Here is a 17,693-nt window from a genome sequence, read left to right as displayed (position 1 = left end):
GGCTGCAGGATATATAAATGATGACATTACTTCTCTGCAGGATGACCTTCACCTCTGAAATGGTCATCCACAGATTAACACAAATCCAAGGCAGGAACTTAGATTAACTTAAGAAAAAAAAAAAGCTCAACACTGCTTATCTGCATGCTTGTAAAATAGAAAAAGAACAGTGTGCTGTAGCTTCGTAAGCAGATGCTCATAGTTAAGTGTGATGAGGTAAAAATACTCATTCAAATGAAGTGGTTACTTTATCATGGATTTTGCAGTGCTCCTCAGTGGATCTTTTTCATGGATACAGAGATACACACATCTAACTTCATTTACCAATTGTACTCGACAGTGTTCCAGGCTTCCATGGGTACGCTGCTGCTGCTGCCAAAATTGGAAAGCATTTGACAATGCTAGAAGGACTAATTTAAAGAACACAGTTCTGACTGTTCAAATACATCCCATCATCTCCAACCAGACACATTTGTTGTTTAAAAAGAACTTAAAAAATGAAAGAACCCACACCTTGAGATGCATACAGTACATAGTACTAAATCACAGACATTTCAACTAGGGGGCAAGCATTGCTGTGAGTCAAGCTTTCTAGTACGAAAACCTAGTAAGAATTTTTCAATCCACATAGTATAACACTAGGTAATTAACTTGCCCTAGCATTTGTTACAGCAGCAGCAATAAAATTACCAGTCTCCAGAAGACATTTAAGACCAATTTATTACATGATACTGAGATACTCGTAATTCTCTACCCTGATACTGCTGTGTCCCCCATTTGGGAATTGTCAGAGCTCCTCCCATCAGCAAGATACCAAATCAGATCATAAGCAGCAGGACTCCTTCAGTACAAAAATATGCCCATTCTCAAAGAAATGTGCCGTTACATCCCTTTCGCTTACAACTTCCTGTATCAAATTTAATGCAGAAATATATCTGTCACTAAGTTACCCGCTTTGGATACACAGAATAACAGTTCCTTTACACATCTCAACATTATTCACCTAAACATAATAGAGGATGAGGTGTAAGCTCCTCACTTAAAAGATGAAAGGTAGTTTACCGTAGAGTAATATCTCTGAAATGAGCTGTCTTCCAATGAATTTGTTTTCCTCATCTCAGAGTACCCACACCCTCAGACATCAGAGCAGTCGTGCCCATTAGTTTTTTTGGAACCTTGGACCTGCTGCCCACTGACTTGGAATATAAATAACTCCTGCAAAACTGGGATTCACTGATTGCAGATGTCACAACTGCCAAAAGACAAAAGCCTCTTTAAGTCACACACAAAGCACAGCTGAAGCATTTCATCGTTCCCTTATTTTGGGCAAGAGATGGAACCCAACTCTGACAATTTGCTGACAAACTTGATGAAATGCACATTAAACAAAAGTTATCAATTACTGTATGTTTCTAGGTTTTAGTGCAGCTTCTTTGTACATGTGTTTAAATTTACAGCACGATACTTACCCAGGAAATATTATTAGTCCAACTTTTTTTTTTTTTTTAAAAAAAAAAAAAAGACCAGTACAGACATCTCTGCCTTCAAAGCATTGGCCTAAACTGAAGCATTTAAACTTTTTCTCTGTAGCACACAGTGCAATATTTCATAGCCAAGAAATTCAGTATAGGGGATTAACTGTTTGAGAACAGGTGTCACCGTAAGTCTTGGATACCCAGCTAAAGCCTGGCTGCCCCACATGGTAAGACTTTGGCCCCCTCGCTCTCTCTTACAGGCTCTATTCACTCTGTCTCCGTAACATGGGCTACTTCTACTTCTACAGTTTCCATGGCCTGAGTAACTTCAGCCATTTTCTGTCCTTGCTGCTGTGCAAGTACATAATTTACCACCTGCATGATGCTTTGGTCAGAAAGAGTAGAGACTGATGAGCATTGCTCAGTAGTTGCAACGGCTTCAATTGCTTCAAGCGTGTCTCCAGTCACCACCACAGTTTCGATCTCCTCACCACCAACACTAATCTCAGTTTCTTGTTCCTGCATGTCTGCTGCTAAAATGCTGATGGCGTGCTCCACCTGCGTTCCCTGGTTATGAAACTGAAGAGTATCTTTTTCCAGCATTATTTTACAGGGCACGTAGTCCCTGTGAAACTTGGTCATATGCTTTCTTAGCGTCCGGGCATCTATGTAAGCTTCGTTGCAAACCGGGCAGACATACGGTCGTTCTCCAGTGTGCGTCCTCACGTGGCGCTTCAGGGAGCGTGCATCAGCCCAGGCGACTCCGCAAGTGAGACATTCAAAGGGCTTCACACCTGTTCTCAAAAGCAAAGCAAAGCAAAGCTGTCTCAGCCTTTGTAAAACAATGAAAAATGACAGGGGGGACAACAGAAATCTGAGAAGCACAACTTTTTCCGTACAAGAACAGGATCTCGCTTACCCCTTCGGTAATGCAGTATAATGCAAGGACCAGACATTAAGATTTTCCTTTCCACAAGTGCTCTTCACAAACTAGTGTTACTTCCCAGAAATTCCCTTATAACATTCTTTTTCACGCAGTTTCCCTATTACATGTGGCTGCTTAATTTAAAGCAAATGTGACTGTTTTTGTGATGCTCTTTGGAAATGATGTTTCACTTAATAGTGTCACTTATATTCCCAGCTACACCCCGTTTCTGTACATCTTTTTAAACACACCTCTCATCAAATCAGCACTTATTCTAGTTAGCCTCTAAGGCCATCTACAGCTTTTTTCTTCCTCCCTCACTCTGCATACATTGAAATACTGCATGGGATGTGAAGTTTTTATAATCTTGTAATAAATCAGGAAGGTGACCAATTTCCAGTGGTTCCTTTTCTAAATTCAAGCCAACAGTTCTCTCGACTTAGAAATGTTTTGTTAACTGCGTGCCATTCCAAACTCCTACATACAAACCTTTGCCAGATACACTGCTTTTTATCATTTCTAAAAGAAATAAAGGATTCCTTTTCCATTAAAGCTTCAGAAAGACAAATTAGTACTGTCCCCATGCTACCGTAGTTTTAGAAAGATCCCAACAGCCACTTCTGGGAATCACTGCAAGCAAGTTAACTAATTAGGACAAGCCTAAAACTAACTGGCCAATCTATAAGAATTTCTGTGTCTCCTGCATCACAGGACAGACAGATTCAGTGAAAACCCACGATAATCTCCCTGCAACATTTTTAGGGGCTGGGGAATGTGCTGACTGCCTGCTTTCTACATACCTTGATGATTGTTCATGTGTCTCCTATACTCCCGGAGCTGTGTGAATTTTCTTCCACAATGCTCACAAACTCGTTCCAGGTTTTGTTTTGCTCTTCCTTTTTTCCCATGCGTGGCTTTCTTCACATGTCTTCTGTACAAAGCCTTCTCATAAAATTCTTTACCACACACATTACACCTAGAACGTGTTAAATAGGAGATCTGTCAGAGCCATTATCCTATGCTTCTGTTAAGTTGCTTGAACAAAAACTGAACTTTAATTAATGTAGGTAAAGTTTAATGGGAATGCTGCTTCCTATGACAGGTAATTCCATAATTAAAAATGTGAAAGCCGTATTTTCTCCTATTCACAGCCACAAAGCTTCCACTTCCCACTCCAGAGCAGCAAGATCACATACAAAGCATTTCTAAACTAAACACATTTATCCTCTTATGACTTCTTATGTATTAGCCCCAGGGTTGTGCCAGCAAATTACCAGTTTGACCAGCTGATTTGAAATCATCCATCCATTCCCAAAAACTCAAGGCTCCAGTCAAGGACAAACAATTAGCACTTTTACCACAGACTAGACAGTTCCTTCTGACTAATTTAGGGCTGTAGAACTGTATAATCTCATATATTTCAGTTAAGTACATTTCCTCTTACCTATAAGGGTCTGTGACAGAGTGAGACTTTACATGAGAATACCAATCTTTCTTCCAACTGTAACATTTTCCACAGAACTGGCACTGAAATGGCTTCACATCTAAATGTTTATTCATATGCTGACGGAGATCTCTAGCTTCATAGAAACTCTTTTCACACCTGCAGAGGTAAAGGTCTTAGCATTCCAATGTAGGGTCATCAATACTGATACAACATTTGCTCAACGTACTGTATGGTGTATACAACAACATTACAACATGATTGCACAAGACTAGTTAAAAAATATTTTGGAGAGAGAAAACATGTATTAACAAAAGCCTTTTTTTCAATTTTTCTTTTTAAATTATTATTATTTAGCACTTCACAAGTCCTGTTGCAGGCAAACAAACAGCTGTGTTTCAAACAGGAACTGCTTTTAATCTTAATAAAAAACACCACCACGGAACAACTTACTGAGTACACTGATATCCACGAACTTCAGGCTTTGGTTGGTGTTTCTTTATGTGTTTACTGAGTCCCGATGCCCTGTGGAAAGATTTTCCACAGATGGTGCAAAGATACTTGGATTCTCCTGACAAAAACAAAACCAGGCATGTTACAAAGACAAGCCTCCATCTCTCTGGAATGCTTTGTGAAAGCATTATTTTCTTCTCCTGGAATTTATCTGAAGGGATGAGAACACCTACAGGTTGCAGACCATACAGATAACATATTGTTTTCCTCTTTCATGGCATAAGATGTAAGGTATTTAAAATTTGGAATAAGAACTGAAGCATATTTCTCATACTGACTAAAAATATCTGTCTTTTACTGAAAAAATTTAGAAGAGCAGCAGATAGTATCTTCTTTCTTTATGAATGTTTAATTAGTACAGAAAATCTTGTAAAACATACACGGATTCTGAAGAAATTTAACTTAGCAAGTTGTCCTCTGAAAGTACAGACCAAAAGCATACAAAGTGCTCTGAAATATTCCATCCCCTTGTCTGTCTCAGTTGAACCGATACAATATAGGCATAAACAACAAAAACATAGCAACAGACTAAACGTGACTCCTTGTTCTCACATATAGTATTTGCATATTAACCTTCAGCTATAGTGAAATATGTCCAGAGAAGGAATGCAAAATGACTGCTTACCTCTAAGTCAACAGGCTGACCAAAGGTAAGAACTAGTTATTTCCAACAGTACCTTTCACACTGAAGAGCAATGTTAGCGTTCACCAGCATACAAAAGCCATCCAAAGTAAAAGGCTCCTCTTCCTTCTCACTTACCAGTATGAATGCTTACATGTTCTTGAAGGCTTCTTTTTGTGACAAAGGACTTCTCACACAAATCACACTTAAACTGTTTCTGTACTTCGTGAAGAGCTAAGTGCATTTTTAATCCATGCTTATATGTAAAGGTCTTTCCACAAACCTAAAAAGAAATCCAGATCCAAAAACAAATAAAACTCAATACTTAAAACACAGCTGCTTTGAAAAGCTGTTATCTTCAAACAGAAAAAACTCCTGGATTTCTTAGGAACTAGGATGACCAAGCTTGCAATATCTCACACGTAGCAAAACAAATCTGTTAAAAACAGGAACGCTCAAGCGAATACATATTCTAGACTGAGAACATTAATTTTCAAGATCCCATATCTAGTTCAATTCTACTTCTCAGTTTTGGACTACAAGAAATATCATCAGGAATGTTACAGTATTTTCTCCGTTCTGTAATGATCAGAGGGCTGGAGCACCTCTCCTATGAGGAAAGGTTGAGGGAACTGGGATTGTTTAGCTTGGAAAAGGGAAGGCTCTGGGGAGACCTCACTGTGATCTTCCAGTACTTGAAGGGAGCGCATATAAGCAGGAGGTGGAACAACTGTTTACAAGGGCAAATATCGAAAGGACAAGGCAGAATGGTCTTAAAGTGAGACGGGAGGTTTAGGTTAGATATCAGGAGGAAGTTTTTCACACAGAGGTGGTGACGCACTGAACAGGTTGCCCAAGGAGGCTGTGGATGCCCCATCCCTGGAGGCATTCAAGGCCAGGCTGGATGTGGCTCTGGGCAGCCTGGGCTGGTGGTTGGCGACCCTGCACACAGCAGGGGGTTGAAACCAGATGATCATTGTGGTCCTTTTCAACCCAGGCCATTCTACGATTAATCTATTTTTTAGAACAGAGAGTCAATAGTAAAATATTTTTCTCTTTACCTTGCAAGCGTGTGGTTTTACACCAGTATGTTTGAGCATATGTATCCTGAGAGAATAGAGCTTAGGCAGAGTTCTCCCACATATATCACATATGAACTCGCGCTTAGTTCTCCCTTTCACTGAGGACACGCCTGTCTCTTCCACACCATCAGCTACAGCATTCACCTCAGTCTTGCGCGTGTGTCGGACAAGATGGGCTCGCAGGGAGGCACCATACTGGAATTCTTTTTTACACAACTGAAAAAGAAAACATTACAACTTTACTTTGCTTTAACATTTAAAATTAATTTCAAAAAAGCTAGAGCGAGGATTTTAAAAGTAGTAATCTGATTAGGTAGGTCTACAGCTTGACTCCTATAGACATTTTATCTCTGGTTAATTAAATGTTGAATTTCATAGCTAAGTAAAGAAGTGCTGATAGCTTCCCAATAACGCTCCAACTTGCAAGCTAATCTAAATATAGTTGCAGATGTACTGCTATGGCAAGGAGGAAAACCCACCCCAGCACTATGAACAACAGTGTGCCTGAGAGCATCATGTGACATGGGAGCATGTCCATGTGGCTGCACTGAATTCTACCTATTCAGATCAAGGCTCCATCTGTCTCTAACATCTATGAGGAAAATGAAAGCACATACTAAAAGAGACAAGAAAAATAATTATGAATGTTATTACTGAATGAATTTTAATAGCAAGGTTACGGACAAAGAACTTACTGGGCACTTGTAGTCTTTAGACCTTTCATGCTTCAGTGTGTGCATGATGAGTGCATAGCGTCGCTGGAACACCATTCCACACTCAGTGCATTTGTGCTGAGCTTCTATTTCATTATTTTCTGTGGTCTCTCTTTTGGGCTGTTTCATTTTTTTCCCTCTCTGAACCAGCTTCATGGCAACCTACATCAGGAAAGCATAACCTGTGAATGAACTTTATTACAGTACAATTCATACTTCCTCTGAAAGTCAGCACTAAAGCTTATTTTTTTTGTCACTGTAACATCAACCAGTCTTGCTTAGTTTACGCTTATAGGGCATCACTTTCCAGTAGTTTTCTGTTTACAGCTATTGTGGTTTTAAAACAGGACCATTTTTCCCTACTGTGATCTGATTATAATTAATTGACTCCGGAGACAACTAATCCTTCAGCCCTGAGTAACTAAGTAACCTAGCTTGGCTAAGTGCAAACTAAGGGACACGCAGAGAGGAACCACGAATACTTCCCATCATAACTTCTACCAAACGTTTCCAACTATTTCTTTAAATCCAACATCCCCTTTCAGGATTTATTTCAGAAGTCATCAAATTACAGGAAAAAAAAAAAAAACTGGCTTCAATCATTCTTACCAGCTAATGAGAAGAGTTAGTCACAACCTGTAAATAAATTTACAATATTTAAGCAAAGTTACTTCCAGTTAAGGGTGTTCTAACTTTCTTGCTAGGCAGTACTGGTAGATGATCAGTAAGAGCTTCGAAAATTCATGCTTTATCCCTGACATCTCCATGCCAACTGCAATTATTACAAGTATTTTTTGCTGTAATTTCTCTGTCATGTTATTCTTCCAGTATCAAAATTGGGACCTCAGGAAGGAATGGTTCTTTGCTAACCCTCATAAAACATCCAGCACCATGTGGGGAGTTGAGTCAAGCACAAAACAAAAATGCAAAACGATGAAATCGATTATGAAAGCAGAAACCCATTTTTGACTCAAATTAAATAATTTGAACAATTATTTAAAACATTCCTCTGTCAAGGGCAGGAACTTAAAATCTGTCAAGTAAGATAAGCAAAGCTTCTCCTGAAATTATCTTCAAGATAACGCCCCTCCAAAAACAGAAAAAACCCCAAAGTCACAAATATAGCACTTGTTATATTTTGACTGTCCTAGTTTCAGTACCTTGGCTTTAACTTCTTAACCTGTTAACAGAGGCTAATGCTACCATCTGCTAGGATAACAATAACAAATTACACATCTGAGCCTGGGACTGGTAGATCTACCATGGAAGGACTTCACAGAACACTGGAAAGATGTAACATGCAGTGAAGTGGAATGAATAAAGCAAAGCTTACTCATCAGGGGTGTGACAGAGAGGCTGCCAGACCTTGTACATCCCACAGACTACTACCCACTGCTGCCATTTCACATATGCTAAGGGAATAGCATTGCAATTGGTACATCAGCCTCAATAGGAGCCCAACTCAAATGCCTGTACACTAATACACGAAGTATGGGGAACAAGCAGGGAGTTGCAGACACATGTGTGCCTACAGGGCTATGATGTCATTGGCATCACTGAGAGATGGTGGGATGTCTCCCATGACTGGGAGGAATAGTTCGGTATAAACTCTTCATGAAAGACTGGCAGGGGAGAAGGGGAGGGGTGCTGCCACATCAACAACCAGCTGGAGTCCATGGAACTCCACCTAGGGACAGAGAAGGAGCTGACAGAGCTTATGGGTTAGGGTTAAAGGGAAGGCAGGGGGAAGAGACATTGTAGTGGAGGTCTGCTACAGGCCACTCGATGAGGAATACCAAAGTGGATGAGGCCCTCTGTAAACACACAGGAGTAGCTTCACATTCACAAAACATGGTCCTCATGGGAGACTTCAACCACCCCAGTATCTGTTGGAGAGACAACACAGCAGGGCACCAGACATCAAAGAGGTTCCTGGAATGTGTTGATAACTTCCTCTTCCAAGTGATACTACAAGAACCCACAAGAAAAGGTGCTATGCTGGACCTTGTCCTCACCAATGTGGAAGGGCTGGTGAGTAACATTAAGCTCAAGGGCAGCCCTAGACTGCAGTGACCACGAAATGGTAGAGTTCAAGATCCTTAGAGCAACAAAGATGATGTGCAGCAAGCTTGCTACTCTGGATTTCAGGAGAGCAAACTTTGAACTCTTCAGGGAAGTGATTGGCAGGGTGACATGGGATAAAGCCCTAGAGGGAAGAGGGGCACGAGAAAGCTGGTCAGTATTTAAGGACCAACTCCTCCAAGCTCAGAAGCAATGCATCCTGAGAAAAAAGAAGGCAAGCAAGAATGCCAAAAGGCCTCCATGCATCAACAAAAAGCTCCTGGACTTAATTAAGCACAAAAAGAAAGCCTATAGGGAGTGGAAGCAGGAATGAATTACCTGGGAGGACTAGAAAGAATTTGTCCAGGGATCAGGTTAGAAAAGCTAATGACCAGACAGAATTAAATCTAGCCATGGGCAGAAAGAGGAACAAGAGAAATTCTACATATCACATATATCAGTGATAAAAGAAGCCCAGGGAAGATGCAGGCCCTCTCCAGAAGGAAACTAGAGACCTGGTCATGGGTGATATGGAGAAAACTGAGGTGTTCAAAGACTTTTTTGCCTCAGTCTTCACCAGCAAGGGCTCTAGCCATACGACCCAAGCTGCAGAAAGCAGAGGGAAGGACTAGGAGAAGGAAGATCTGCTTGCATAAGTGAACATCAGGTTCGAGACCATCTAAAGAACCTGAAGGTGCTTTGACAGGGGAGTTGGACTCGATGATCTCTGGAGGTCCCTTCCAACCCCTACAATTCTGTGATTCTGTGAAATTCACAGGACCTACTGAGATCCTTCCATTGGTTCTAAGGAAATCAACAGATGAAGTTGCTAAGCCGCCATCCATCATATTTGAAAGATCATGGCAGTCTGGTGAAGTTCCCACTGACTGAAAAAGGGGAAACATAACCCCCCTTTTCAAGAAGGGAAAAAAAAAAGATTCAGGGAATTTTAGGCCAGTCATCTCACCTCCATGCCTGGCAAGATCATGGAGCAGATCCTACTGAAGGCCCTACTAAGGCACATGGAAAATAAAGACAAAGTGATTGGTGATAACCAACATGGCTTCACCAAGGGTAAGTCATGCCTAACTTGGTGGCCTTTTATGATGGACTTACAGCATCAGTGGATAAAGGAAGGGCAACTGACATCATCTACCTGGACTTGTGCAAAGCATTTGGCACTGACATACATGACATCCTCATAACCAAACTGGAGAAAAATGGATTTGATGGATGGATCATTTGCTGGATAAGGAATTGACTGGATGGACGTACTCCAAAGTTGCAGTCAATGGCTCAGTGTCCAATTGGAGACCAGTGACAAGTGGTGTACCTCAGGGATCAGTACTGGGACCAGTGTGACTTAACATCTTAGTAGGCAATGTGCACAGTGGGATCAAGTGCACCCTCGGCAAGTTTGCAGACAACACCAAGCTGAGTGGTGCAGTTGACACACCAGAGGGAAGGAATGCCATCCAGAGGAACCTGGACAGGCTTGAGAAGCGGGCCCATGCCAACCTTGCGAAGTTCAATAGGGTCAAGTAGAAGGTCCTGCACCTGGGTCAGGGCAATCACAACCAAAGATACAGACTGGGTGGGGAATGGCTTGAAAGCAGCCCTAAGAAGGATTTGGGGATGTCAGTTGATGAGCGACTCAACACGAGCCAGTAATGTGTGCTTGCAGCCCAGAAAGCCAACTGTATCCTGGGCTGCATCAAGAGGAGTTTGAAGGAGGTGATACTGCCCCTCTACTCCGTTCTTGTGAGACCCCACCTGGAGTTCTGTACCCAGTTCTGGGACACCCAGCACAAGAAGGACATTGAGCTGTTAGGGAGTATGTCCAAAGTAGGGCCATGGAAATGATCAGAGGACAGGCTGGGAGAACTGGGGCTCTTCAAGCTAGTGAAGGCTCTGGGGGGGACTTACAGCAGCCTTCCAGTACCTGAGGGGGGCCTACAGGAAAGCTCAGGAGGGACTTTTTATAAGGGCAGGTAGCACAGGATGAGGGAAAATGGTTTTAAACTGGGAGAGGGTAGATTTAGACTAGGTATCAGGAAGAAATTCTTTGCTGTGAGGGTGGTGAAACACCAAAACAAGTTGCACGGTGAGGTTGTGGATGCCCCCTTCCTGGAAGTATTCAAGGCCATGCCGGATGGGGCTTTAAGCAACCTGGTTTAGTGGGAGGTGTCCCTGCCTATAGTAGAAGGGTGGAACTAGATGATCCTAAAGGTCCTTTCCAATCCAAACCATTATATGATTCTAGGCTACTCTCTCAATAAAAAACCCCTAATACTCACTGAGATCAATGTCACATAACCATGTACACCAAAAACAGTAAAGGCTCCTGATTGGGACAGAATAAGACCCCTGTTTCATTAAAAGAAAAAAAATATATATATTCAGCTACTAAGCATTTACTGTGTCTGAGTGCTTGTTTATTAATATCACTACTCCTTTTTTCATTACATTAACCAGTCCCAATCTAAAGGCAGCAGCACTGGATCATTGTGATTTATGACTGTCTACTTAGGATGTGAGTCTTAACAGATGTAGGCCTGACTTCAGTAATGGATCTATACATCTACATATTTGTCTATCACTGACATATACATGTGCCACCTAAGAAATAAATCTGCAGGTCATTAAGAGTTTGAGGAAGTAGATACACCTTCCATCCAACCATAGGAAGCTATGAAGGTGATACTCAAGGTAGGCTAAGAATAGCAAGCATTCCAAAAATCTCCAATCTGGAAACAGTTTTGATACTCCCCCCAACAATGCCCACATATTAAGTTACTTCAGTTTGCAGTAATGTTGATTTCTGAATTAAAAAAAAACACTTAAAATATTTGCCAGACAGTGCCTGGAAATGAGAAACAGTCTTTTCAAATTGATTTGGAAACAAACGACCACAAACAGGCCGAAACAGAAGAATACCTGCTGTATTGCAGATTTAGGATTTGTCTTTCTGTTCTGTAGTTTCTTCTCGATTCCTTTATGCAACCTGATGTATCCACCTTCACTAACAGACCGCTGCCGAAGCTTACTCTTGTAAGTGTCATCCTGGCTGGAAGCCAAGCTTTCCGGTGGCGAGGCCGAAAGGCTCTGTTCTCTACTTTGCCTGCCATGCTTTTCCTTGAGCATTTCTGAGGAGTCTTCAGAAACAGTCTCTGCGTTTACTTTACAATTCTCGTTTTCATCTGTCTCCTTTTCCAATGGACTTTCTGTATCCATGGCTTCCAGAACTGATGGCTCAGGCTGCCTGGCAGACATAGGGCTATTTGAAACGCTCTCTACCAGCTGCATTTTGACACCATTTTCAATTGCTTCAGATTGCTCCACAGGCTTTGAAAGATCATCAGGACAGGCCTCCACAGGCCCTGGGGGTGGGACGCCAGGCTGGGATTTTGCTTTTTCCTCTGGCTCAACAGAAGAAGGAGCTCCATTCACAGTTGCTGTTACTTCACTGGCCGCCAGCTCTACTGGCGGTGGCTGCTCAACACTGTCCACAGGAGCCATCTCAACTGCAGTCTGCTCTGTTAAACTCTGTGTTGATTCTACTGTTTGAATATCTCCCTTTTGGTACACTGTAATTTGTTTCTCTTCCATCTGTTTGTGAACATTCTCACAGATTTCAAGAACCTCTGACATGAGGAGATGCCGGGCAAGCATGGCCAGTTCTGCCATACTACAGAAGTCGAAAGTTAATTCTGAAGTATAAGCAAATTCCAGTAGTGGAAGGAAACTTGACTTGCAAAACCCTACCAAGAACAAAACAGAAGATTAGAGCAAACACTGATGACCCCCCAGTTACACCAAAATACCCCACGATAGATACATTCATCTTTGATATGGTTAAGTCTGAAATTTAGAGTGAAACATACCCACACAAAGCCCCTCTATTCAAACCCAAATCAGAATCGCTTAAACAAAAACATCCTCCTTATATATTTTGTTCATGGACAGACAACTTTTTCAATAAGCAGAACAGAAGTTGTTTCACAATAAAATTCTTAAGATGATTGTTTGAATATCTTTGAAGCAAATTAATCCTAATTTAAGGATTTCTGGATGCTACATTCAGAAAGTAATTAAGAGTTAAGTAACAACTGAAGCTGCAGAAAAATAAGGCTAAAAAGTGGCCAGTGGGGGAAAAAAAAAAAAGATAAACAAAAGCTTGCAAAGAAGCATTTGGTATAATTTCCCACAGTTCAATAAATCATACATCTAATATTTGGGGAACCTTCTGGACCATCACATATGTTCATTCATGTCTATTCTTCATGCAAAGACAGAGATGGTTGAGAAACCACCAGGAAAAGAATGGAACACATGCAAGTTCTGTACAATATTCTTCATCACTACAAAGCTATTTTTTGAACGTTTATTTTTGGATCATCTCCCATCTTCCAAGAAACAAAGATTTGAGAAAGAAGCAAAAATATGGGTAGCTATTTTTTCCAGAGACTAGACAATTTAGTATTTGCTTCTCACTTTGTTGAGAAGCCAGTGAACATCCCTTCTTCATGTTTTCTAACATTCAAAGTCTGGGACCAATGTAAGAAAATGCATGTAAACAAGCTAAAAGCAAGAAAGCAAAGATTCTAAGAAACTAGGAGATGGAATTCCATTGTCAATTCAATATGGGAGATCAGATATGCAAAACCAGAGCGATCGCTGAAGCATTAAATGCATACAAAATACTTGGAGATTAAGAGAAGAAAAAAAAAAGGCAAGATAAAGTATTTGGTTGTCTCGAACACTCAGGAGAGACTAAAGCAAATACTGTACACTTTACTTCATACATTACAATTTCTATCTTTGAAACCCACAACAATTCACCTGACAGATCCACTACAGCTTCATGACTAGTGACAGCTCCCTTCTCAATGAAGAGCTCTCGGAAGTACTCGCTGTTGGCTGCCAAGACAGATTTGTGAGCTTTGTACTCCTCTCCTTCAATCAGCAGAGTCACATCACAGAACTGATTGGAAAGCCTCTGCTGATTCAGCTGGTTTAAGACTGACAGACAATGTTTGGAAGATGACTGCTTCACAAGGCCCTTACTGTCAACCTGCCACAAACAACATTATGAGAACTTCATTACATTTAGGCATTACATTCTTTAAGCATTCATACTGAAACACAAAGACAATTATTTGCTGCAACCATAAAAGTAGTTCAAGACTGTATAATCTTACTATCATCCTCTTTCTTTAGGCACAGCAAATCTCACCCTCCTTCGAAACAGTTAAAACAAACAGGAAACATAGGAAGACGTATCCAATCAATTCCTTTACTGCATTTTTCAATGCTGCAACATGAAACTGCTTCTAGATTCAGTAGCCTTTACACATGTGAACCCCTGCTTACCAACATCTAAAATTTTATATATAAATATAACATAGTTTATTAAGTAACAGATACAAATATCATGACAATCTTATATGGAATGCTTCACTTACACTTCTGCAGTTCATTTTCCCTCAAGTCTCACATGTATATACAGAAATTAAAGTCATTTTGTTTTCCAAAGGCCACCTACTATCACTAGTTTCACGTCACATACACCAGTCACCTGCTTCCACATACTGAATATTTTTGCCAAATCATATGTCATCTTATCATGAGCAGATTATAATAGCAACAGAAAATAGATATACAACTAGAAATGCATTAACATCTTAAATACATTCAGATGTAAACAACGGTACTTACAAATACAAGCTCATGTTTTGCTATTGGCTTCTTCTTCACAGGCTTTGGGGACGCAGCTGGGATTGATGCCGCATTACTCACTTCATCATCTGTTTCATTACTGTCTTCATGAGATTTTACATCCAGTCCGAGCTCTTCCAGCATTTCTGAAGGATCTGACAGAGATCTAGAACGATCTAGCTTTTCTTGGCACTTGCTGCATTCTTTAATGTAATCTTTAACCTGCTTAAGAATACCTAAGGAAAATTAACAGAAGTTAATTAGGTTTCTAATCTTCATGTAATTCACCTTAAAAACATAATTAAAAATGTGATTAGCAAAAATATATGAAATGATTTTTTAAGAAAAATTAAGTCAGTTCTCTATCCTTTCTCTTTATACCAGTTCTGTCTATAACATTACTGTATTATTTTTAAGCTAGGAAAAATATTTCTATTTACATATTCATTATAAGAATCCCAAGACAACAAAAGCTGTAAATGGATCCTGCAATTAGTTCCACGCAAATTAGATCTCCCTTTGTCTTCACTAAAGAGGACAAGAATTTAAAAGCTTATGTAAAGGCTCTTGCAAAACTGGGACCAACTGAATTACAGGCAATGACATCGGTATGTATAATTAACACACATTTAAGTCAGCTGCTTAGAATTTAGAAGTTTAAAGAAGCTCTTCCCTCCAGTACTTTATGAGATGTAACCAAGTAATTTTGGATACTCAACAGTTCCTAACCTCAGTGTCACCTTTGAGACATGAAGGCATTCTAGAGTACAGTTTTGAACCCAAATTCATTTTCTCCACAAGGACAGCATAAGAGCCCATAGAACCCATTCCTTTATGCTTCAAAATCTATCACACCCCAGAACCTTGGCTGACACTGCATTAGACTCATGCTGCTCATACTGTTGTGGAATATGCCATGTTAGATACGCATTCCTGCTAAGGACTGGCAAAATGCAGACCTCAAGCAACACAAGACATGAAAACACATTTCAGACATGGTTTATGTTTCCTTGATTCCAGCTAAAACCTGGGCAGGACATGAGGTCTCCTATCTGCAGATCCCACTTCTAATTCCGTTCTCAACCCCGGGCCACATTCCAGCCCATTGGTTCCCAGCTGCAGCTCCAGTAGGTCAGCATCAACCTAGGAATGCTGGATGAGTGAAAGCTGCTGTGCCCAAACACCAAGAGAGGATCATCGCAGCAGGGAAAGCACTGCCTTCACACAGAGAAAAAATAAAATGCACAAATTGAAAGCTAGGTGCGAACTTTAGCATTCTAAGAGAAGTAAAATAGATTATACAAATAAAGCTACAGAATGTCCTACTCTGACAAACAGAAGGTAAACGGAGGTCCGTTAAGAATGCATGGATGGATGGGTGCTGAGGATAGCAGCAGATGCCACAACAGCTTGATGTTGGGCAGACAACGAGAACCTACACAAAGGCAAGAAGACCATCATTCAGATGCGTCTATCAACTTGGAGACTCCAAATCCTTTTTCACATTGAAGACCTTCAACTCAAAAAGATCTGGACTGGAAGAATGGGCTGCAGCTAGAGTATGAAGCCTACAAATCAAGACAGAGAAAACTAAAGTTGCAAGGGCAGATGTTAGGGAAAAATTATCTATTCAGAGTGTAGTGAGGCACTGGTACAGGTTGCCCAGCAAAACTGTAGATTCCCCATCTCTGGAACCATTCAAAGCCCAGATGGATGGGGCACTGGGCCCTGATCTCGTAAGTCATAGCCCTGCCCACAGCTCAATGATCTGTGTCTTCCGGGCTAAGCCATTCTATGATTTGCTTACTGACAGCTGAAAAAAAGCAAAACGAGAGAAGGAGGATGAACAGAAAGCAGGCCCTGGGCAACCGAGAAGCTAGAGATTTGTTTAATGGATACCTCAGATTGAAAGTAGAACACCAGCTCCATAGGGAACACAGATCCCAAGCTGCTGGCTCAGCTGCAAGAAAGCTATGACTGAGAATTATTGATGTTAGTGCAGCACTGTTTCTAACTGCTGTGACATCACTCCACTCCCAGCTGGGGGTTAGCTCTGTGCGTGCAGCTTCTCTTTGGAAGGAAACAGGTAAATGTAACGGTGAGTGCAACAACCACACTCAACAGCGATGCTGCTGGCACATCTAAGACAGCGAGGCCGACATCCTAAAGACCGACCTAAGGCCAACGGAGCCTTGAGAAGCACGAAGCAGGAGCCCTCTCACGACACATCCCCCTCTGAAGGGCAAAGTCTTCCGCTCCCAAAGCACCAGCCGCGGCGGAGCACGCAGGCACTGCCTCTCAGCGTCCCCAAGGCGACGAGCACGGCTACGCGCGGCAGCGCCGTCCCCGCGGGTGCCCCCCGCGCTCACCTCGCCACCAGTACTTCTGCGACAGCCCCTGCCAGGTCTGCAGGCGGGTGCGGTGCGCGCCGTCGGGCGCCAGGTGGGCGGCGCGGATGAGGCGGGCGCGGCGCTCGGCCTGCAGCACCACCTCGAGCTCGGCGAAGCGCTGCTGGTCCCGCTGCCGCCGCTGGTAGTAGAGGGTCCCGCCGCGGACCACGTAGCAGGCGGCCGCTTTGCGGATCTTCCGCTTGGCGTTGCCTTCCGTGCCCGGCGCGTAGGGCTCCCGCTCGTTGGTGAGGTAGCGGAGGATGGCCAGGTAGCTCTCCTCGCTGGACATGGCGAGATGAGGGGACTGCGGGGCCGGGCTCCCGCTCCCGGGGCCGGCCGCGTGCGGTGGACCCCGGGAGAGGGGTGCCGAGGGCTGCGGGGATCCGCGTGTGGCGCGGTGGGCGCCGGCCGCCCCCGGTTTAGCGGGGTGGGGGGGGACGGACAGGCGGCGGGAGCCGGGCCTGAGGGGGAACTGGAGTTTCGCGGCCAGCGGCGGCGGGAGGGAGGGAGAAGCTCGGGCAGCAGCAGCAACGGAAAGACAAAATGGCTGCTGCACAAGAGGAAGCGACGTCAGCAGCCCGCGAGCCGTGGCGGGGCCGGGTGAGCGTGCGCAGGGAAGGGATAGAAAGAGTGCGGCCGCCATCTTAGAGCCGGGCACGGCGCGGGCCGGGCGGAAGGCTGGCGGCGGCCATCTTAGATGTGGGCGAAGGCTGGCGGCGGCCATCTTAGATATGGGCGAAGGCTTGGCGG

The 17,693-nt window shown here is 42.7% G+C and overlaps 1 protein-coding gene across 1 annotated transcript; it reads right to left on the bottom strand.

Annotated features, from left to right (window-relative positions):
* Positions 1-1,742: 1,742 nt before the first annotated feature.
* On the bottom strand, positions 1,743-17,232 carry ZBTB11 (zinc finger and BTB domain containing 11; the record flags this gene model as incomplete). Its single annotated transcript, XM_079549414.1, has 11 exons — positions 1,743-2,269; positions 3,201-3,376; positions 3,845-4,003; positions 4,298-4,415; positions 5,118-5,262; positions 6,041-6,277; positions 6,757-6,936; positions 11,773-12,596; positions 13,678-13,909; positions 14,554-14,789; positions 16,923-17,232. 11 exons carry the CDS (start codon positions 17,230-17,232, stop codon positions 1,743-1,745), a joined length of 3,144 nt encoding a protein of 1,047 aa, XP_079405540.1.
* Positions 17,233-17,693: the final 461 nt, after the last annotated feature.

Source organism: Tetrao urogallus (assembly GCF_951394365.1).
Source record: "Tetrao urogallus genome assembly, chromosome: 1".
NCBI lineage: Eukaryota > Metazoa > Chordata > Aves > Galliformes > Phasianidae > Tetrao > Tetrao urogallus.
This window is presented reverse-complemented; position numbering and strand designations above follow the sequence as displayed.